Here is a 22,885-nt window from a genome sequence, read left to right as displayed (position 1 = left end):
TATCATTATTATTATTACGGTACTTGTTAAGCACGTACTATGTCCTAAGCACGGTACTAGGCGGTGGGGTAGATACAAGATCATCAGGTGGGATACAGTCCCTGTCCACATGAAGCTCACAGTCTAAGTGAAGAGAGTAGGATTTAATCCCCATTTTACAGATGAGAAAACTGAGGCACAGGTACATTAAGTATCATGCCCAGGGTCAAACAGCAGATAAGTGGTGGAGCCACATTAGAACCCAGGTCCTCTGACTCCCACGCCCATTCTCTTTCCACTAGGTCATGCTGCTTCTCTGTGGTATCTATAACTAAAAAGTTGATTCAACTTGAAGCCATTTGGGTAGAAACTAGCCCAACTCTGTTCTGTGAAGAGTCAATGTTCAAATACAGCACTGACAAGTAGCGAAGCAGCGTGGCCTTGTGGATAGAGCACAGGCCTCGAAGCCAGAAGGACCAGGGTTCTAATCCTGGCTCTGCCACCTTTCTGCTTTATGATCTTGGACAAGTCACTTCACTTCTCTGTGCTTCAGTTACCTCAACTGCAAACTGGGGATTAAGACTGGGAGCCAGTTTTAAGACTGAGCGACATGGGACAAAGACTGTGCTCAACCTGATTAGCTCGTATCTACCCCAGTGCTTAGTACAGGGCTGGCACAAAGTAAGCACTTACTAAAAAATAAAAATTTTTTTAAAACCCTCCGGGTGAGGGTACTGTCCAACCTTACTCCAGCATGCACCATAAACCATCTTGGGATGATGCTCAGAGCAACGTATCCCTTGGCAACTAGAAAACCTCACTCTACCCCACCAAGGGTGGCCAGGGAAGAACTGAGCTGAATGAATAGATTTGTCTTTTCAACAATGAGTGCTTGGATCCTAATTTACCATGTCAGCCTATAATGGTAAAGATCATATTCAATATGCTCCAGTTCAACAGGAACTCCAACTTTGTTTTGCTTATTTTAAGGGATAAGTTGAAGAAGTAAACCAATCAAAATGAATTCTAACCATGAACAACTCAAAATACTCATTTTACTGAACACTTACTGTGTGCACAGCACTATACTAAGCACTTGGGAGAGTACAATATAACTATTACATTGTACTTTCCTAAGCAGCACTCAATATATACCATTAATTGAAACCATTTATACACACACACACACTCACACGTATTCACCACAAGTTTCATGGCTTTATTCTTGTAAGCAAAATGATAATGCCTTACCTTTCTTTAGACAAGGAAATTTGAATAATTTAACCAGTCCAAAATCATCTCCAGTTACAAGCACAGAACTGTTGTAATTTGCATCCACTGAGTTTACATCTGTAACATCAGTATACTTTGGCCAAATTCCACTCACTTCAGGTCCTAACACACACGTCCAGGAAGCCCAATGAATTCCTTTGACTTCATCTTTACATATTACGGGTTTTCCAGCTGAAAATATTTGGTCATATTAATATGCCTTTTCATCACATATTTCACTGAAAACCACGTTCCTTACACTTAGTTATTACCTTTAGTTCTCTAAGGGAGCAATACACTGCACTTCAGCCTAGAAACTCAGCGTTTTACATCTCACAAGGAATTACTGCCTTTGAAGCACTCTGTTCAAAGAGATTGCAACTGAATACACACTCCGGGCTTAAAAATTGGTTTAGTGCGAGAGCTGTCCCAAAGCTGAAAAACAGTGATCCAAAAGCCATGAGGCAGAGCTTGTACTCCACTGGAAATGTGTGCCATTGCAGCGATGGGATTTTACTTCCTCTCTATTTGCACACTGGTTTATGTAAAGTTATTTTAATTGAAATGAGTTAATTTCTTAACTCTTCTTTTGTAATTACAGGGGCAGGATTAATACCCTCAATTCAGATAATCACTAAATCACTAAGATGCCAAAACTTTATTTAATTTTGCTCACTTGGGCCATTTTAGGTTTTTTTCTCCTCTTATATTTTAGGGCTGCTTTAACTGACTGGTAAATGAAGTAGGCTTCTCCCTGCCTTCCATCTCCAGTGTTCAATATCACCTCCACTGGCAGGCAGACGGGGAAAGAGAAAGAGAAGAAAACTGCAGCCAGCCCCATTTTCCTTCCAGTAAAGTCCTCTGATGACTAATTCTGGAGAGAGGAGAACTGGTTAAAGGAATGTTAGGGATTTCAGTGGTTGTAATCATCTTGTCTACTGTGGGCAGGGAGCATGTCTACCAAATCTGTTATAGTGTACTCTCCCAAGAGTGTAGTACAGTGCTCTGTACACAGTAAGTGCTCAGTAAATATGATTGACTGGTCCCCATTATTTTTTCTAATGAATATTTGGCTGTCTTATAACTAGATTTTGATGACTTTCAGTGAAGGTCCTGAGCATGAAAGTCTTCTCTCTCTCTTCTACTGAATACATCTGTTATACTGTTACATTGTACACTCTCAAGCGCTTAGTACACTGCTCTGCACCCAGTAAGTGCTCAATAAATATGCTTGACTGACTAATGAAGTGGCCTGGAGTTTGGCAAGGCCAAGCCCAGATGGAAGGTTTCAGTCAGTTGATCACATTTACTGACGGCTCACTATGTGCACAGCACTGTACTGAGCACTTGGGAGAGTACAAGAACAATAAACAGACACATTCCCAGCCCACAATGAGCTCACAGTATAGAGAAAGGTTTGAAGAGCAGAAGTGTCTGTTGCTTCAGGAGTCTGCTCAATTAAACCAGACTCTTCCTGGGTCAAACTTTAGGCAGTGTGAACCTCGGGATCAACAGCTCCTGGGCTCAGCCTCAGTTGCAAACAAAACCCATTGAGACAAAAGATAGAGAGGGCATTAATCCTCTGAGATTAAGCACTGGGTCTGATAATCCGTAAACTGAAAATTAGCCTAGACTGCAACCCCCTCCAGACTGTAAACTTTTTGTGGGCAGGGAACGTGCCTACCAACTCTGTTGTATTATTCTAGCAATAATAATAATATTCAATTATCACGATATTTATTGAGTGCTTACTATATGCAGAGAACTGTACTAAGCACTTGGGAGAGTACAACAGAATTAGCAGAAACGTTCCCTGCCCATAATAAGCCTGCAATCTTTATTAAGCACTACTTACTATGCGCCAAGCACTGTTTAAGCACCGGGGGTAGAGACAAGTTAATTAGGTTCCACAGTCTAAGTAGGAGGGAGAACAGGTATCAAATCCCCATTTTACAGATGAGGAAACTGAGGCCCAGAGAAGTTAGTGACTTGTCCAAGGTCACACAGCAGGCAAGAGGTGGATCCAGGATTAGAACCCTCTGACTCCCAGGGTTTTGTTCTTTCCACTACGCCCCGCTTTTTCCCTCCCAAGCACTTGGTACAGTGCTCTGCACATAGTAAGCGCTCAATAAATATCACTGATTGATTGACTTAGCCATATGGCTAGTCCCGACTCTACTTACATGGCATCTTGTAGAAAAGTCGTTCTCCTGCTCCATCATTAGTTTGCAAGTGTTTACTATCCACAGACCAATCAATGTGAGTAATGAAACTAAAAGACTTGTTGCATTCTCCAATTTTTTTGTATCGCTGGGCAACAGCATAAACATCCACCGGGCCATCATTAGATCCCACTGCGAGGTAAGAACCATCTGGAGAAAATTTCATTTCGTGAATGACTTCCTTTCGATCTTTGATATGAACAACCTCTGTCATATCCCTGTTAGAATCAAGAATCAGGATACAAATGAGACATCTAGACAGCAAACAAAAACAAAATTTACAAAAAAAATTGGAAGAGAAAAAGCATGGAAGAGAAAGTAAATGTGGATAGTTATGCATTATCAATCAGTCGGGGAATCTGTCTACCAACCTCTGTTGTAGTATACTCTCCCAAGCACTTGGTACAGTGCTCGGCACATAGTAAGTACTCAATAAATACCATCGTTGATGATGATGACGTAGGCACAAGGAAATCATGGCCCAGTAGTTAGTCGACAAGCAAGGTTAAACAAGGGATGGTTTGATGGTTTAAAATATTTAACCGTACCTGACTCGGAGGACAATGAAACTGCCATCTTTCATTCCCAGTGCTAACTGAGCTCCATCAGGGCTGAAAGACACACTCCGGACCGCTTCTTCCATATTGCAGCGGGCGATCAAGGCGTGGTCAGCCAGGCTCCACAATCTGTGCCCAAGAAACAATGTTGACTATATCATTTCAAAAGAAATTGAAATTCCTTACAATCACTGGCCAGGTTAATTCGAGAAATGCCTATGCAAACTTTAACACACAACACTCCCCAGCTAGCTCCACCCCTCTCACGCACTGGGTATTAGTATGACTTTGGAAAAATCCCTCTTCGGGTGAGAGTTTCACCATTTGAAAAACTGGAACGAAATCTTATTCATTAGATCTTATCTGCCAAGGATTGTGCAATCCTCAGATATATCTGTATATGCCAATCCATTGCTTAGAATCCATTTCACCATGTTGACTTGAAGACATTTAATCAACATCTGTCTAAACCAACATCACTTACCCTGATATATCTAGAATAAGAATCACAGGACACTATTACATTACATTCATTCTCTCTCTTTTTCCTTTAATGGTATTTGTTAAGTGCTTATTTTGTGCCATGCACTGCAGTAAGGGCTGAGGTAGATACAAGATCATCAGGTTGGACACAGTCCATGTTCCACCTGGGGCTCATGATCTTAATCCCCATTTTACAGATGAGGTAACTGAGGCACAGAAAGGGAGGTGACTTGTCCAAGGTCTCTTGGCAGACAAATGGCGGGGCTGGGATTAGAACCCAGGTCTTCTGACTCCGAGGCCTTTCCTCTCTCCACCAGGCCACCCTGCCTCCCTCAGCTGCTTTTCTTCTATGATCAGTCACCTCCATGCCTATTTACTTGGGGCCCAAGCTGACCAATACTCATGGCCAATTTCTTTTAACACCAGAGAGAGGCAACCGTTCTAATTTGGGTACTTTATTACTCAGTTTTCACCAAGGAAACACACTGAATGGAAATTGATGTTCCCTTCGATAAGCTTAAAGTTTGGCCACCTAACTCCCCAGAAAATGTCGATAGATCAGTCTGTTCAGACGGTGAGGACGGCCAATCAAAAATGCACCTGTGCACGGAAACTAAGTACAGCCGCAAGCACCGCCTGGATTTTAGCAGAAATACCTTTGCGCTCTTGCTCCCACACCTGGGTCTCAGTTAAGAAGCAAGCTGTGAACTCTTGCAGAATATTGAAATAAACAAAGTCTCCAAATAGGCTGCACCAGAGGTAATCTTACTGATGTCACCCTACGTTTGAGACACTCCTTCTAAATTCCAGAACAGAGACAAGGCCTGGAGCTTCTTAGTTCCCATCAAATCAAGAAAGTAGCCTTTGAGAGGGACAGGATTGCCAAGCGGAAAAATATCTTCCCAAAAGGAAGGGCTCAATTTCAGTCCCACTTCAATCTCTCATCAATCATCACTCATCACCCTCAACATCATTACTCATTCATTCATTCAGTCGTATTTATTGAGCGCTTACTGTTTGCAGAGCACTGGACTAAGCACTTGGGAAGTACAAGTTGGCAACATATAGAGACGGTCCCTACCCAACAACAGGCTCACAGTCTAGAAGGGGGAGACAGACAACAAAACAAAACATGTGAACAGGTGTCAAGTCATCAGAATAAATAGAATTAAAGCTACATGCACATCATTAACAAAATAGAATAGTAAATATGTACAAGTAAAATAAATAGAGTAATACATCTGTACAAACATATATACAGGTGGAAGCATATATACAGGTGGGGGAAGCAGCGTGGCTCAGTGGAAAGAGCCCGGGCTTTGGAGTCAGAGGTCGTGGGTTCAAATCCCGGCTCCGCCAATAGTCAGCTGTGTGACCTTGGGCAAGTCACTTAACTTCTCTGGGCCTCAGTTCCCTCACCTGTAAAATGGGGATGAAGACTGTGAGCCCCACGTGGGACAATCTGATTACCTTGTATCTACCCCAGCGCTTAGAACAGTGCTTGGCACATAGTAAGCGCTTAACAAATACCAACATTATTATTATTACAGGAGCTGTGGGGAAGGGAAGGAGGTAGGGCGGGGGGATGGGGAGGAGGAGAGGTTAGTACAGTGCTCTGCACACAGTAAGTGCTCAATAAATACGACTGAATGAATGAAAAAGGGGGCTCAGTCTGGGAAGGCCTCCTGGAGGAGGTGAGCTCTCAGTAGGGCTTTGAAGGGAGGAAGAGAGGTAGCTTGGCGGATGTGCGGAGGGAGGGCATTCCAGGCCAGGGGGAGGACGTGGGCCGGGGGTTGACAGCAGGACAGGAGAGGACAAGATACAGTGAGGAGGTTAGCGGCAGTGCAGTCTGGACTGCATCTGACGAGCATGCATCTGGGCTGCATGTGAGGAGAATGGATGACAGCATGATGCCAAAGCAGCAGCAGTATGATCATCAGTCCTCGATAGCCTCCCAGAGGTGCAGGCCGCACTGCAGACCCTTTATTATGATCATCACTAATTTCTGAGCATCACAGAATTGCACAGTTCTGTACTGGTGTTGATTGAACTATGACAATTTAATGATCTATTTTATTTTGCTTTTCCCAAGCACCTAGTTAGGTGCATAGCAGGGAATCAATAAAGGCTACTACTACTACTACATTCCTTATCTAACTGTTCAATCAATCACTGGTACTTACTGACAGCAGGGAATGTGTCTACCAACTCTGTTATACTGTAGTCAATCGTATTTATTGACGGCTTACTGTGTGCAGAGCACTGTACTAAGCGCCTGGGAGAGTATAGTATAACAATACAGCAGACACACTGTACTCTTCCTAATGCTTAATACAGTGCTTGGCACCCAATAAGCACTCCAAATATATAACTGATGGATTGATCTTCTGAAAGCTGCTTTAAGCAGCTTTCAATGATGATGAGTGAGCAAAGACTCTAACTGAATGAACACTAGAGTGAACTGGAACTCATCAATTACTGTGACATCCTCGTGGCCAAGGACCCAGTTACTTAAAACTCTCAAAATATCAGAAGAAAATGTGGCAATATAAATGACGAACAGCTTTAGACAAATATCTTCAACCACGAGCCGGATTGGAATTGTATTTGCATTTTTATTCAGTCACTGTTGATGGGTTCTAAGGGATTTATGAAGCTTACGCACTGGAGGAAATCCAAAGCGACAGCTACAGAAAGACAGTTAATCAAAGTCAGTGGTTTAACTATTTTTGAATTGAGGCACTTGACATTTTTGGCAGGGGAAGGTGGGGAGGAAATTCTACAATTCTGTCCCGGGAATCTTGCCTTGCTTTGAGGAAATGAGAAATGAGGGGAACCGATCCCAGGAAGTCAAGGGGAGTGTGAAGAAGGAACTGGATGAGCAGAGGAAATGAAGATCGTAGCAGCCTTACCGGACGGATCGATCGTCGCTGCCTGTCACAGCTAAAGGTTTCTTGGGATGGACAGCAAGGGCCCAGAGCTCTCCTTCACAATGGCCCTGCATGATCAGCATTGGCTTATCTCTATCTCTCACTATCACTTCAAATATCTCACTGTCCTGTGTACCTGCTAAAAGTCGATCTGCTTTCCAACAAACACTCCGGATAGACAAACCTGGCAAGAGAACAAGAAAGGATATTCTTAGGGCGGTTACAACAGTATGACAATTGTGAATCCCATGTGGTACAGGGACTGTGGCCGACCTGATTAGCTTGTATCTACCCCAGTGCTCAGTACAGTGCTTGGCATGATTTAGGCACTTTAACAAAAACCATGAAATTTAGATCACTCAGTTCTTTGACATCAAGGGGTTTGGGTCCTCGCAGAAGCCCATGTTTAGGGAAATTTGTGATGTACTTACTGCCTACAGTGTGTGATTCTGCACAAATGTGCTAAACGGTTTCTTCTAACACTGCAACACTCTGTATCCTGAGCGGCTTATAATATCAGAAAAATATGGCCTAATTCAACCTTCTGTGCTCTAGCCAAAACGTGTAGTAGAAATCATTAGCACCTTTGGGACATTTATATTATCTTTATCTATTAAGCATACGTGGGTGAACACTTTGATACTGCTAACGACCAAGCCATTTTGTCCTGTTTCATCAGAAGATAAGCGGATGTGTGATGTCCCAGAAGTATGAAAAAGAAAGGCTCAGAATACCATAAGACATTTGTCATTGCGATTTTGCTTTTCTGAGGACTGGTCTACTGATTTGACTGTTGTAAGGTCAGCTACAGGTGCATCAGTGAACTAAATTTAATTAATCAATAATATTTACTGAACATCTGTGGGCAGAGTTAGTCAACATGATCCCTGCCCAGGAACACGTGTGTATGTGTGTAAGTGTGAGTGTGAGTGTGTGTGCGTGTGTGTGTTTGGGGGGAGGGGGAGAAGGCAAAGGGAGAAAGTAAATTAGAGAGAGGAGAAAGAAATAATATATAGATATGTTTGTACGTGCTACAGTGGAGTTGTGAGTGTTTAGGTAGCCTGGAAGTGTGAAGTCTTTCAGTTCGGAATTATCACAAGCCTTCTTCAGAGACTGCCGTTTGACTCTGTCCTAAGTGCCTGTCTCGCTTAAGGCAGCACAATATGGTCTTGACAATCCTCCTGACAAGGGGATGCTTATATTGAGGGTTACCCCCAAGTGGGAGGTATTATTGGTCAGCTTGACCTAGAGAAAGGAATCGCGTGGCACCCCCACAAGGATAAAGGCTGAGGCCTCTTCAGTTGAGTGTCCTCGTCAATTACCTGAATCCAAGGATTGAGTGAATTGTTGTCAAAGTTGGGGACAATGTTAAATTATGCCGGGTTGCTAGCATTTTGGAAGAAAAGTATACAATTGATAGTGACTTGGAATGATTGGAAGCTAGCCCTTCTAAAGATGGGTGAAATTAAAAAGAGGTAAAAGTTAGTGCCCATGGGAACCAAAACAAAAGGCATTCATGAGTGGAAAAAAAATTAAAAGCTAGGGATTGCTTCTGACCACAAGTACATTTATGTTAGTCATCATTTAAAGAGCAAATCTGCTACTAGGCGAGAACAACTGGAATAAGAACTGAGAGGCTCTCCTCCCCTTTCAAATCCTCCTAAAATCACATCTTCTCCAAAATGCCTTCTGTGACTAAGCTTTCATTTCCCCAATCTGCCGTCCCCTCTACATCATCTATGCACTTGCCAGTTTTATTTATTTATATTAATGTCTGTCTCCCCGTCTACACTCTAAGCTCTTTGCAGGCAGGAAATAAGTCTGTTATACTGTATTTACATCGTACTCTCCCTAGAGCTTAGTACGGTGCTCCGCACATAGTAAGCGCTCTAGGGATGGGGTTGACTGACTGACTTTCAACATTATGAACTGGAGGCATTTGAAGAGAAGTCCACTAAAATGATTTGGGGCCAACCTGTCTCACAACAGTATTTCACTGCTCTTCCCTGCCAATCTTCTACCGTCATTTCAGGATCAGGGCTGTGTGGTGGGAAGGGTTGGCCAGCAGATGGTGTTGAAGGCCGGAATAATCCTCAAAATCTGGATTTGCCAATGGATAGAACCGGTCACAACTGCAAACCTACTAGGGGGTCGCACCAAAAAGAAACAATTCCTGCTGCCTGAACAGGATTTAGAACCCCCCCCACAAATTTCCTAAAAAGATATTTCCAGGTCCAAGCCCCCATTTTTCCCCCCCTCTTCCCCTCTGCGTCGTCTCCTCTCTCTCAACTCTTTGCTGTAAAATTCCTCAGGAATATTGAAGAATAAGATCTTGTGGACAGGGAATGTACCTGCTTATTGCTGTATTGTACTCTCCCAAGCGCTTAGAACTGCACACAGTGAGCACTCAATAAATACAACTGAATGAATGAATGAATACTCAGGGCACAACACCTGCGTTACTATCCCTGTCCTGGCATATTCTGCGGCATGGAATGAAGCATTGCTCACAGCAGAAAAACCCAAGAAGAATATAGAGGTGAAAGGAATACAAACACGGAAATACACCTTTGAATACGAAGGACAGAGCTACACAAAAACTTCATCCAAAAAAAATTACAGGAGAGAGGCAGGAACATATTCAGTGGCAAAATGGGCAGCGTGGATCAGTGGAAAAAGGACCTGGGCTTTGGAGTCAGAGGTCATGGGTTCAAATCCTGGCTCCACCACTTGTCAGCTTTGTGACTTTGGGCAAGTCACTTCACTTCTCTGGGCCTCAGTTACCTCATCTGGAAAATGGGGATGAAGACTGTGAGCCCCACGTGGGACAACCTGACCACCTTGTAACCTCCCCAGCTTTTAGAACAGTGCTTTGCATATAGTAAGCACTTAATAAATGCCATTATGAAAAAAAATGGGTACGCGAAAGGGGTGCTAATTGCCTTAGGAGGGTTTGATTGGATTACAGTTGTACCTGGATGCCCCTATCTGACCTTTCTCTACCCAGTTGAAGGGGTTGAATTATGAGCCGGGTCCTCTGATTGGTTCCTGCAGAGCAGGTCTAATTCATCTGAATCATCTGCCAATCATATGACACAATATGGCATGGGCAATTTCCATTATTAACATATGTGTGCTTGCTCCATTTTATCAGATACGATGGTGGTAGGGAATCTATATCTGGTGGCCAGAGAAGCAGCGTGGCTCAGTGGAAAGAGCACGGGCTTTGGAGTCAGAGGTCATGGGTTCAAATCCCAGCTCTGCCAATTGTCAGCTGGGTGACTTTGGGCATGTCACTTCACTTCTCTGGGCCTCGGTGACCTTATCTGTAAAATGGGGATTAAGACTGTGAGCCCTCCGTGGGACAACCTGATCACTTTGTAACCACTCCAGCGCTCAGAGTAAGCGCATAATAAATGCCATCAAAAAAAAAAAAGGAAAGGTGAGTGAAAATGTCAGGGAAAAAAGTATGTGAATTTTATTTTGCTAGGGATCCTGTCTCAGATTTTCTCCACATACTGAGAAGGAACAAAATGCAAAATATGAGGGAGAAGATCAGACAGAGCAAGACAGAGAGGTGAGGATTACTTATGATCTTGATCACTACATGCACCTACTTATTTATTTTCTGCATGACAGCCTGATTAGAAAGCACTTTTATCCTAACAGTGCTTCTGGTATATTACATGTTACGCTTTCTAAATTCCTACTCTTCCAGACACAATCATGTAAATTTATTGCTGCCACAGATTTTTTTTTATCAGCTCCCAGACCACAGACACAATTCATACATGTTCAATTGTTTAAGAGTCATAATAATGTTATCTACTGAGCACAGTGCACTATATCCAGTGTTTGGGAAAGTATGAACAGAAACACAAAAGATATCCCGGCCCACCAACAGCTTAAACTAACAAGAGAAACAGGTACACAAAAACTCACAATCCTTGGAATCAGAATACATAAAATTAATGTACAATTGACTATAAATGTAATGCAGACAATGGGCATAAATAAATAACTACCCAAGTCCCATAAGTGGTTAGTAGTGTACTCTCCCAAGCACTTAGAACAGTGCTCTGCACACAGTAAGTGCTCAATAAATACCATTGAATGATTGATGGTTGATTAAAGGGTTGAAAAGATTCAGAGAGTAGAAAATTAGTTGGAGGAGGGGTGATGTTGGTGGGCTTTGAATAATAATAATAATAACGTTGGTATTTGTTAAGCGCTTACTATGTGCCAAGCACTGTTCTAAGCGCTGGGGTAGTTACAAGGTAATCAGGTTGTCCCATGTGGGGCTCACAGTCTTCATCCCCATTTTACAGATGAGGGAACTGAGGCCCAGAGAAGTGAAGTGACTGGCCCAAAGTCACACAGCTGACAAGTGGCGGAGCCGGGATTTGAACCCACGATCTCTGACTTCATAGCCTGGGCTCTTTCCATTGAGCCACGCTGCTTCACTGAAGGCAGGAAGGGCTGAGGAATGGAGGATTCTATGGATTAGAAAGAATCTTTCTTTGCTCCTCTCTATTCCTCTTTTTCCCCTTTCTCACTCCTTCCCACCCTCCTTCTCTCCCTTCCTTTGGACCATAAGCTCCTTGTGGGCAGCGAGCATGACTACCAACTCTGTTGTACTCCAAGAGCTTAGTACAATGTTCTGCACACAGTAAGTACTCAATAAATACAATTGATTGACTGAAAGGGGCCCAGGTCCTGGGGACAAAGAAGTCAGAGACTGGACATATGAGATGGGCTTGTGAGGAGTAAAGTGAGTGAGTAGGAGAGTAGTGGGTGAGGAAAGTTGATTAGCAGAGAGATAGCTAAGCTCCTTATGGGCATATATTGTGTCAACCGATTCTACTGCACTTTCCCAAAAGCTTAGTACAGTGCTCTGCAAAAACATAAGCACTCAATAAATGTCATTTATTGATTTACTGAAGGGTGAAGAGTCGTGGCATCTACAGTAAGGAGGGCTTACTCAATGCATAAGCCCTCACCACTGAATTCTGTCCTCATCTTGCACCATTTTTTAGCTTCCCTTTCTATCAGTGTAATAATTAAACCCAAAATTTTATTTAAATGATCAGTTCACTGAGCTCTCTAAATGGATATCAGTGTTCATCAGAAAACAGTTTGTTGACATGTTGTAATATCCCCTCCCTAAACATTGTTATTAGAACGTTCACACTAATTTGATTTATTTTTTTTGCGGGGGTGGCAGGGGACAAAACCTAGAACTCATTTGCCTACTATCCAAAGTGCAAAATTTAGTCATTAATAATAGATCACCATGTCAATGTGTTTTAGTATAACCTATGATAATTTGATATTTATTAAGAGATGCCACATTATTTCTTACTTACTAATTGCAAAGGGGTTTACCTACTTCCACTGAAAAAAGTTATTTCTTAATGAGCACTGAAATGTCATTGGATATTTTAAAGAACGTTTCAAACATTTTCCAAATCGCTACATTAGAGTTACTGCTTTTAAAGGTTTTCCGAATTTCATTGTTTTGATCTAGTTGTTACGGCTCCTAAAATACTCAAAGGGAGGGAGAGTTAAAAAAAGTGAATTTTATCCAAATCTAGTGGGAAAACCAAAAAACTTGGCAAGTTTTTCTAATATTCTAATTAATTTTCCAACCTCTCAGAAGGCTGCAAGGAGCCTTTATAAGTTGAATTAGTTGCCTGTGACCTTTAAAAAGAAGCTAATGGTCCCTAATGCTGTTGACAAGCAATGCACCTTCACTTTCACCTTTAAATCTCGTAGCAAACGCAGAAAATTCTCAGCGCTCTGTGAAACCAGATGGGATTTGCCGATACAGAATGTCTTTTCCAATCTGTCTACCAAGGCCCGTTGGAATTGGATCAGCAAATCAGAAATCAATTGGCAAATAAAAAAGTAATCACTGGAGTTCATTTCCATAGAAATGTTCCCACAAGTCATTAAGCTCCCTGCCAAAAATATAAGCAGGATGTCCATCTGTTCCATTCTTAGAACTAGCAAAAAATATCAAAAAAATGCAGCAAAACGTCACAATAGAAAATACTGGAGGCTTTCCTTTGGTGGGGATCAATCAATCAATCGTATTTATTGAGCGCTTACTATGTGCAGAGCACTGTACTAAGCGCTTGGGAAGTACAAATTGGCATCACATAGAGACAGTCCCTACCCAACAGTGGGCTCACAGTCTAAAAGGGGGAGACAGAGAACAGAACCAAACATACCAACAAAATAAAATAAGTAGGATAGAAATGTACAAGTAAAATAAATAAATAAATAAATAAATAGAGTAATAAATATGTACAACCATATATACATATATACAGGTGCTGTGGGGAAGGGAAGGAGGTAAGACGGGGGGATGGAGAGGGGGACGAGGGGGAGATGAAAGAAGGGGCTCAGTCTGGGAAGGCCTCCTGGAGGAGGTGAGCTCTCAGCAGGGCCTTGAAGGGAGGAAGAGAGCTAGCTTGGCGGAGGGGCAGAGGGAGGGCATTCCAGGCCCGGGGGATGACGTGGGCCAGGGGTCGATGGCGGGACAGGCGAGAGCGAGGTACAGTGAGGAGATTAGCGGTGGAGGAGCAGAGGGTGCGGGCTGGGCTGGAGAAGGACAGAAGGGAGGTGAGGTAGGAGGGGGCCAGGGGATGGACAGCCTTGAAGCCCAGGGTGAGGAGTTTCTGCCTGATGCGCAGATTGATCGGTAGCCACTGGAGGTTTTTGAGAAGGGGAGTAATATGTCCAGAGCGTTTCTGGACAAAGATAATCCGGGCAGCAGCATGAAGTATGGATTGAAGTGGAGAGAGACACGAGGATGGGAGATCAGAGAGAAGGCTGGTGCAGTAGTCCAGACGGGATAGGATGAGAGCTTGAATGAGCAGGGTAGCGGTTTGGATGGAGAGGAAAGGGCGGATCTTGGCAATGTTGCGGAGCTGAGACCGGCAGGTTTTGGTGACGGCTTGGATGTGAGGGGTGAATGAGAGAGCGGAGTCGAGGATGACACCAAGGTTGCGGGCTTGTGAGACGGGAAGGATGGTAGTGCCGTCGACAGAGATGGGAAAGTCAGGGAGAGGACAAGGTTTGGGAGGGAAGACAAGGAGCTCAGTCTTCGACATGTTGAGCTTTAGGTGGCGGGCGGACATCCAGATGGAGATGTCCTGAAGGCAGGAGGAGATGCGAGCCTGGAGGGAGGGGGAGAGAGCAGGGGCAGAGATGTAGATCTGGGTGTCATCAGCGTAGAGATGATAGTTGAAGCCGTGGGAGCGAATGAGGTCACCAAGGGAGTGAGTGTATATTGAGAACAGAAGGGGACCAAGCACTGAACCTTGGGGAACCCCCACAGTAAGAGGATGGGAGGGGGAGGAGGAGCCTGCAAAAGAGACTGAGAAAGAACGACCGGAGAGATAAGAGGAGAACCAGGAGAGGACGGAGTCTGTGAAGCCAAGGTCAGATAACGTGTTGAGGAGAAGGGGGTGGTCCACAGTGTCAAAGGCAGCTGAGAGGTCGAGGAGGATTAGGACAGAGGATGGGGGGGCAGTGAATGACAGGGGTCTCTTTCATGAGCCTTCCCCGACAAAGCCCTCATTTCCTCTTCTCCCACTCCCTCTATATCGTCCTTGCACTTGGATTTTCACCCTTTATTCATCCCCAACCTCAACCCCATAGCACTTACATACATACCCATAATTAATTTATACAAATATCTGTCTCCCCTTCTAGACTGTAAGCTCATCTGTGGGCAGGGAATGTGTCTACCAACCCCTGTTATACTGTACTCTCCCAAGGCCACAGTAAGTACTCAAAAAATATGGATTGAACCATGTTTGGATGGACTTTCACCGAATGTTGTGTATGACATCACGTGGAACAATAGGGGGTGAGAAATATTTCTCAGCTTGAAGATAGCTAAACATCTGAAGCTGGCCCCCAACATATCTGTGACCAGGAACTGAACCCTCATTCCACAGGCTTTCATTTAGCCTTGAGACACTTCTTATCAATGAATTTCACATACTGTCCGGATTGCATAATGGGGTTTTTCCTCACTATCTAAAGAAATTCCAATCTGCCTTGACAGCAGATTGCAGGAAGTGAAGAGCAAAAGCAATTGAAACTGAACATACCATTAAAGAATACCTTGCATTAGAGTGAATAGTGCAATGGCAGCTGATATCTCATTACCTCATATCATATCATTATCTCATAAATGCTATTATTATTATTACCTTTGTATCCTTGTTCAGTCTCCCTGAGATCAATTTTGGTTATTGGTTTGAAATCAGTGTCCCACAGCCGTATACATCCGTCTCGTCCACCAGTGGCAAAACCCTCTTCGCAAGCGTACATGCTAAAGATTCCAGCCTGTTAATTAAGTAATGCAGCTATCTTTAAAGTTTGTTTACACTTCAGGTTTGATTAAACTCCCTGCCAGATCTCCCTCCCTTCCAGACTGTGAGCCCGCTGTTGGGTAGGGACCGTCTCTATATGTTGCCAACTTGTACTTCCTAAGCGCTTAGTACAGTGCTCTGCACACAGTAAGCGCTCAATAAATGAGTGAATGAATGAATGAATTACACAACAAAATATGTTCTAATAACCTCCGATCTAAAAGGCCGGCTTTTTATACATCAGTAACACTCTTAGGGGAACAATGTTCTCCACTGAAAAAATAGTGCAAGCCAACCAAAAACTGGGATATTTTATTACCAGTGACCAAATCTCTTCATTGGTTCATGGTAATGCAATTCATGTGGGAGAACCAGAAGAAAAGTGGTTGAATTACCAAACTCAGTGGAATTTTTTTTTAAATAGTACATTGAGTGCTTATTATTCTGCTATTCTAAGTGCTGGGGAGGGTACAAGTTAGTTTGCAGTACCTGTGTCCCATGGGTCTCCCAGTCTAAGTAAGAGGGAGAATGGGTATCCCCATTTCGCATTTGAGGAAAGCACAGAGAAATTAAGTCACTTGCCCAAGGTCACACAGCAAGCAATCACCAGAGCCAGGATTAGAACCCAGGTTCTTCTAATTCCCAGATCTGTGCTCTCTCCACTAGGCCACACTCCTCCTCTGCTCTTTTAAGTATTAAATCAGTAGTGGGACACTTTCAACACATGGCTTAGTGGAAAGAGCATGGGCTTGGGAGTAAGAGGTCGTGGGTTCTACTCCCGCCTCTGCCACTTGTCAGCCGTGTGACTCTGGGCAAGTCACAACTTCTCTGTGCCTCAGTTACCTCATCTGTAAAACTGGGATGAAGCCTGTGAGCCCCATGTGTGGGGCAACCTGATTACCTCGTATCCACCCCAGTGCTTAGAACAGTGCTTGACACATAGTAAGCGCTTAACAAATACCATCATCATCATCATCAAACAAGCACATAATATAAATAGCCTTACATGAGCAGAGGTGTCTGAGATATGTCTCACTGAGTTGTTGGCCATTGCTCGGATCCTAACTGAAAGACCATGCATTGCATTTCTCTTGTTATGCTCAAAGACATGACTGTTTTTATGCTGATTGCTCATTCGCTCTTGAAGCAAGAACATTACTTGGATTTCCAATTTTTCCCACTTGAACTGACTACGTTCAACGATTCTATCAAAGCAGATGCCAAACGTTGGATATCTGTACCCATGACTATTTTGCTGAACTAATTTGGGGGTTGGAGAGTAGTGTATGGTCTCTTAATGACCCCGAGACTAATATCAGTGGGCTAGCAAATAATTGCGTGATGTGGTGGATCCTGAGGCTTGGAAATAAATTACAGCACCTGACAGAACAACAGCCAAAGTTCAGTCGTGCCCCTGAGGGGTCTGAGTAATTTTTCATTCACGTTATGCGAGACATGAAATCAAATGGGACACTGTTCTGAATAGTCATTGGATTTGAATAAGATTTTAACTGCACTTCCATTTTAGTACTCTCCCCATGGGAAAGTCTTTTTCCTCCACGTTTTCATTGGCAAAAATGAGGGCAAATTTGCTCACATTCTTATTACCTGGGTTGTTAAAAAAAAAGCTATATTGGAAGCTTTATCAATAATCTTTTAGTTTAAATAAAATTTAAGTTTCTGTATCTTTGGAACAGATTTTTCTCATATTTATGTGACAGAGTTTAATGCTTAGAAATATTCAGAACCCACAAAAGGTCTTTCAATTTGGAACCTGATCCTCCATGGAAAAATGTGCTCTTATGGCTTACTGAATTTCCAGGGAAGCAATGGGAATCTTAAACTTGATGGGTGGGAATCTCCCATTGAGAATGACAGAGAAGGCTTAGTCCTGAGCCCTGCTGTTGATTGAGTAGAAAAAGCACAACACATAGAATCAGGAGAGCGTATGCTCTGCAAATACTACTGACTGATTGATTGAGGTTTGGGTTCTAATTCTACCTCCATCTGTAGTGGGAATCTTATACTCTCCCCAGAAGTAGGTTTAAGATACAGGATTGAATCCTTAATTGATTTCATATAGTGTACTTCACCCCAAAACCTCACAGTACTTACACTATGAGCTCCTTGAATTGTTCGGACTAGGTTTAGCCCTTTCCAGACATAAATATCTCCATTTAAAGCACCAGAGTACGTGACATCTTCTTTGGCACATGCAAGGCAAAGTATTGTCTGGAGATCCCCTGTTTTGCCAAATATTCCTCTTTTTGCGGTCAGTGCATTTCCACAGAGTGTCCAAAACTACAAAATGAAGGCAATGTAAGAAAAATCTTGAAAAACAGGCACCGGTGGCATCCACCAGCAGAAGCTACAATCATTGACCTTTGGGCATTTGATACCTGCCCCACTCTCAGCCCCACAGCACTCAGTGTACGTATCTATAAATCATATATTATTCATTATTTATTTAATGTGTGCGTGTCCCTCTACACTGGAAGCTTATTGTAGGCAGGGAATGAGTCTACAAACTCTGTTATGTTGTATTCTCCCAAGCGGTTAGTACACTGGTCTACATATAATAAGTGCTCAATAAATACAACTAACTACTCTGTTAAAAATCTTCTGAGATAACCCAAGAAAATATTATGACTGACAATTCCAAAATCCATTTTCCTGTAAACATTTGAAAATTAATTAAAATGAACTCCAGTTTGGGAGTTACTCCAGTTACTAGGACCAGAGAAAACCAATTATTGGTGAGTTTCCTAACCCACAAATCCTTCTCTCTCTCAAGGTGTGACTAAATGTCTCTTTAATGAAAACAGCTTCTATCCTAGCTTTAGACAGCGGAAGAGACTGTGGTTCTGACTTTTATCTGACCTATTTCTTTGATAGAAATCATTCAATAAAGATTACAGTGGAGTTCCTGCTTACACTAACAGTACAAAGACACTTTCCTTTCCCATTCCTTTTCCCTACACATTCAGTTTAGCTCATCAGAGATAACTCACTCATATAACTGTAATCATTTGGGGCTTTAAAAAATGGGTGTGGAGCACTGCATGGAATATTACTTAGATATAATAATAATAATAATAATGGTATTTGTTAAGCACTTACTATGTGCCAAGCACTGTTCTAAGCGCTGGGGGAGATACAAGGTAATCAGGTTGGCTCACAGTCTTAATCCCCATTTTACAGATGAGGTAACTGAGCACAGAGAAGTTAAGCGACTTGCCCGAAGTCACACAGCTGACAAGTGGCAGGGCCGGAATTAGAACCCATGTCCTCTGATTCCCAAGCCTGTGCTGTTTCCACTAAGCCATACTGCTTCTCTCTCTCTCTATACATATATACATATATAAATAAAATGCATATCTGATTGCACTGTACCTACCCCAGAACATAATACAGTTCTTCGCATACTGAAAGCACTGCATGATAAACAAAATCACTATTATCATTATTATTATTAGACTCAAACCACATTCCGACTTATTGAGTGAAAACTTGTCTAGAAAATAGATGTAATAGGGTGATGTAATGCTGACACAAAATGCTTTAAAATATCACTTATTTGGGCATGTTGGTGCCAACCAAGAGCTGATTGCAAGGTACTCTGCTGAAAACTTAAAATTCCACCTCTTCAGCCAAAACCATATCATGCTTAGAAGACAGCAACAATTTACAGTGAAACACTTCCCTGAATCTGAAGCAAGTGAGACTAATATTTCATGGTCTTGTTCAAATTTCATCCATTTCCAGTCAGGTACTTGACCTCTTTAGGAGACGTGCCTTACGGTCTGGGCAATTTCAATGGAAACAACAGAGATTTCACAGAAATCTCCCCTCATATAACGTAAGATTCTGCCACCAATAGCTTTGTCCTCTACTTGGGACTGTGCTCCTTTACCATTATGGACGTTTTTTACGGGTAGATCCACTAAGAGAATAGAATAGCTAATAAAACCAAATGGCAATGGGAATAGGCATTTGGAAAACAATTTGGTGCAATTTGCTGTGGGCCCTTCCCGGAATGCAGGGCTCACAAAACGTAGGCTGACAACAGCAAAGACCAGGTCATCAAGCAGGTTCCTTAATGGTACCCATGGTATTTATGGATGCTTCCATTTTGTTGCCCAGAAGACTGTTTTCTCCTCCCAAAATGGACGTTTCTGCAAAAGGGTAATTAAGGAGGCTGACAGGAAAACTGTTTGCAAATGAAGTTTCAGGATTTTGAAGTGCTTCTGCTTTTAGAAGTGGGTTAAAAATCAGATTTAATAGATCCTGCAAGGAAGAAAGAAAAAAGAGGAAAACTGGGCTGATAAACCTGTGTGTGTGTGTGTGTGTGTGTGCGCGCGCGCGCAAATAAGTATTCTACTAGTTAAAGTCACATCAATATAAAATTGAGGCACTTTCAAAATCATCTGGTTTCCATGAAGCTCAGGGCAATGTAACATTGGTCACGTGTACTTGGGTTTATTCTCACTGCTAACAGATCCAAAAGGAGGCAACTGCCTCAAACTATTCCTTGTTCTCTAGCAGCTATTTCCTCTCATTAAAATATGACCGCGAGAGAAGGATTTCTAAATCATACACAAACATCATAAGGGATTGGTAACCCAGCTTGGCTATTGTAAAATTTCAGTTACCTTCTGGTGGATTTCAATCAATCCATCAGATTTTTTGAGCACTTACTGTGTGCAGAGGACTGTACTAAGTGCTCGGGAAAGTACAATATAACAGAGTTGGTAGATATATTCCCTGCCCACGACAAGCTTACAGTCTAGAGGGGGAAACAGGCATTATTAATACGAATAATTAAGTTACAGGTATGTACATAAGTGCTGTGGGGCTGAAGGTGGGGTGAATAAAGGGAGCAGATCGAGGCAATGCTGAAAGGAGTGGGAGAAGAGGGAATGAGGGTTTAGTCAGGGAAGTCCTCTTGGAGGAGATGTTCCTTCAACAAAGCTTTGACGGTGGGTTTGGGCGACTGGGAAGTCTTTGGCCTTCACTGTCACCCTCCTCCTTCTCCACCCCAAAAGAGACTGGGACAAAGCCAGTTAAAGATAGCAAAATGGGGAACGGAAGGCTAGTGAGGTCTGGAGCTCGCAGGAGTTGAGGGGTACAGGAAAAATGCCAGCAAGGGAGTGATTGCAGGGGTTGCTACTCAAGTTCTGCCATGGAATTCATGGAACTTAGAGTGGGCAGGGAATGTCCCTACCAACTCTATTATCTTGTACTCTCCCAAGTGCTGTGCACAAAGTAAGCACTCAACAAATACCAGGGATTGATTAATTGATGGAAGGCAGCTGCCCGGGTCTGTCATGCCAGTTACATGCATTCAGCTCACTGCCAGTTTTGCACACAGCCAACTGCTGACCGATAATCATTTATGCCCATTCAGCAGCAGGCCTTTTGCCACTGATGGAGGAGACACGCACATCTGCTCTACCAATCGCTGGGGTCTTCCCTGGAAATTTATACCACGTCCACTATATGTTTTAGATTTTTTTGTTTTGTTTTTTTCAGTAACTTGAACCGTTCAGACTGGGTTGCAAATTGCTGTGGATTTTTTTTTTTAATTTAGCCATCTATTTTCCTCTTTTACAATATGGTACCTGGGTGCCCAGCTAAAACTGCAGCGCTCAAATTGGCATTTTCGCTGGGGCGCTAATTACTTTTTTACCCAAGTTAACATACCTTTTACTATTCCACTGATAAGGGTACCTGGGTGCCCAGCTAAAACTGCAGCATTCAAACTGGCATTTTCGCTGGGGCGCTAATTACTTTTTTACCCAAATTAACATACCTTTTACTATTCCATTGATAAGGGCAATCATTTTTACTCCTGTAATGCTGAAAATAATTGGAACATAATGGGTTTTAATATTTAGTTACATAAAGTGCCCTCTACAATTCTGAAAGCCTGAATCCCAAGCTGGCACTAATGGCAGACTGCAAAAATAGATGAAAAGGGCCAAGTTTTTAAAGTAAATCTGGGGAAGCCATTTTCCAGCAGTCATCCTGAGATCCAAATGGCTGTGAAAACTTTGCCTGAAATTAAACCAGTGAAAGACATGAAAGAATAAGACTGATTTACCTTTATATGCTTCACACCACAGCTAACCAATCTGTTTGGCTGATACGGATCCCACGAAATATCAAAAATCTGTTTTCAAAAAAAGCACATTTAGAGCTGATATGTGGTTATCTGGAGTACTGTCAAAAATTCAATTTAATTTGAATTTTGAAGACTGCCAGTTAGTTTCTTTGGTTTTTTTTTTTTTAATTTGTATCATGGAACCCCCAAGGTTAGTGACTAGGAAGATTTAGAGCTGAGTGAAAAATGGAAGTACTAGAGCCACAAGTAACTCAGACAGGAGCTGGCGGGCTTCTTAAAGCTCTGTTGACCAAATCCAGCCTTTACTGATCATCTGATCCAGTTACTGCAGATCTGGGGCTATCTGGTGGAGAGATCATCAACTAGGCAGCAACTTGAACACACTCAACAGCATGCTTGCCAATGAGAAACTAAGCTGAGACACCTAAATTTGCTACCCTTTAGGATAATACTTTGATCATGATATTCTGAATTCTCCCCAATACTACTGAGACACTTTCAAGACCACATCTACAAAAGAAATGTGCACACAAATTCTAAATTTCTCTTTTGCCCAGGAAAACATTTGTTCAATTATGGTTCAAGGTAATATTACAAATACAATCTGACATTTATCCTATGAAACTACAATAATATATGCTGTTTCTATAAAGAACCCTAACTATTCCTACACACATTATATAACTTTAACTTTATATTATTAACATCATCTGTTAATGATGTGCATATAGCTATAATTCTATTTGTTCTGATGATTCGGACACCTGTCTACATGTTTTGTTTTGTTGTCTGTCTCCCCCTTCTAGACTGTGAGCCCGTTGTTGGGTAGGGACCTTCTCTATATATTGCCAACTTGTACTTCCCAAGCATTTAGTACAGTGCTCTGCACACAGTAAGCACTCAATAAATATGACTGAATGAATCTCAC

The 22,885-nt window shown here is 42.5% G+C and overlaps 1 protein-coding gene across 2 annotated transcripts in view; it reads right to left on the bottom strand.

Annotated features, from left to right (window-relative positions):
* Positions 1-22,885, bottom strand: part of EML6 (EMAP like 6) — a 144,565-nt gene that overhangs the window by 71,649 nt on the left and 50,031 nt on the right. For both annotated transcript variants that reach the window (XM_038751282.1, XM_038751283.1), the window contains exons 4-10: positions 21,937-22,005; positions 17,949-18,134; positions 15,672-15,807; positions 7,426-7,627; positions 4,022-4,159; positions 3,435-3,691; positions 1,231-1,443 (exon numbers count right to left, since the gene is read on the bottom strand). In XM_038751282.1, coding sequence (XP_038607210.1) covers positions 1,231-1,443; positions 3,435-3,691; positions 4,022-4,159; positions 7,426-7,627; positions 15,672-15,807; positions 17,949-18,134; positions 21,937-22,005 — 1,201 coding nt within the window. The remainder of the gene's footprint in view (positions 1-1,230; positions 1,444-3,434; positions 3,692-4,021; positions 4,160-7,425; positions 7,628-15,671; positions 15,808-17,948; positions 18,135-21,936; positions 22,006-22,885) is intronic.

This window comes from Tachyglossus aculeatus, chromosome 9, assembly GCF_015852505.1.
Source record: "Tachyglossus aculeatus isolate mTacAcu1 chromosome 9, mTacAcu1.pri, whole genome shotgun sequence".
NCBI classification, from domain to species: domain Eukaryota; kingdom Metazoa; phylum Chordata; class Mammalia; order Monotremata; family Tachyglossidae; genus Tachyglossus; species Tachyglossus aculeatus.
Note: the sequence above shows the minus strand (reverse complement) of the source record. Positions and strands in the feature narration are given on the sequence as shown.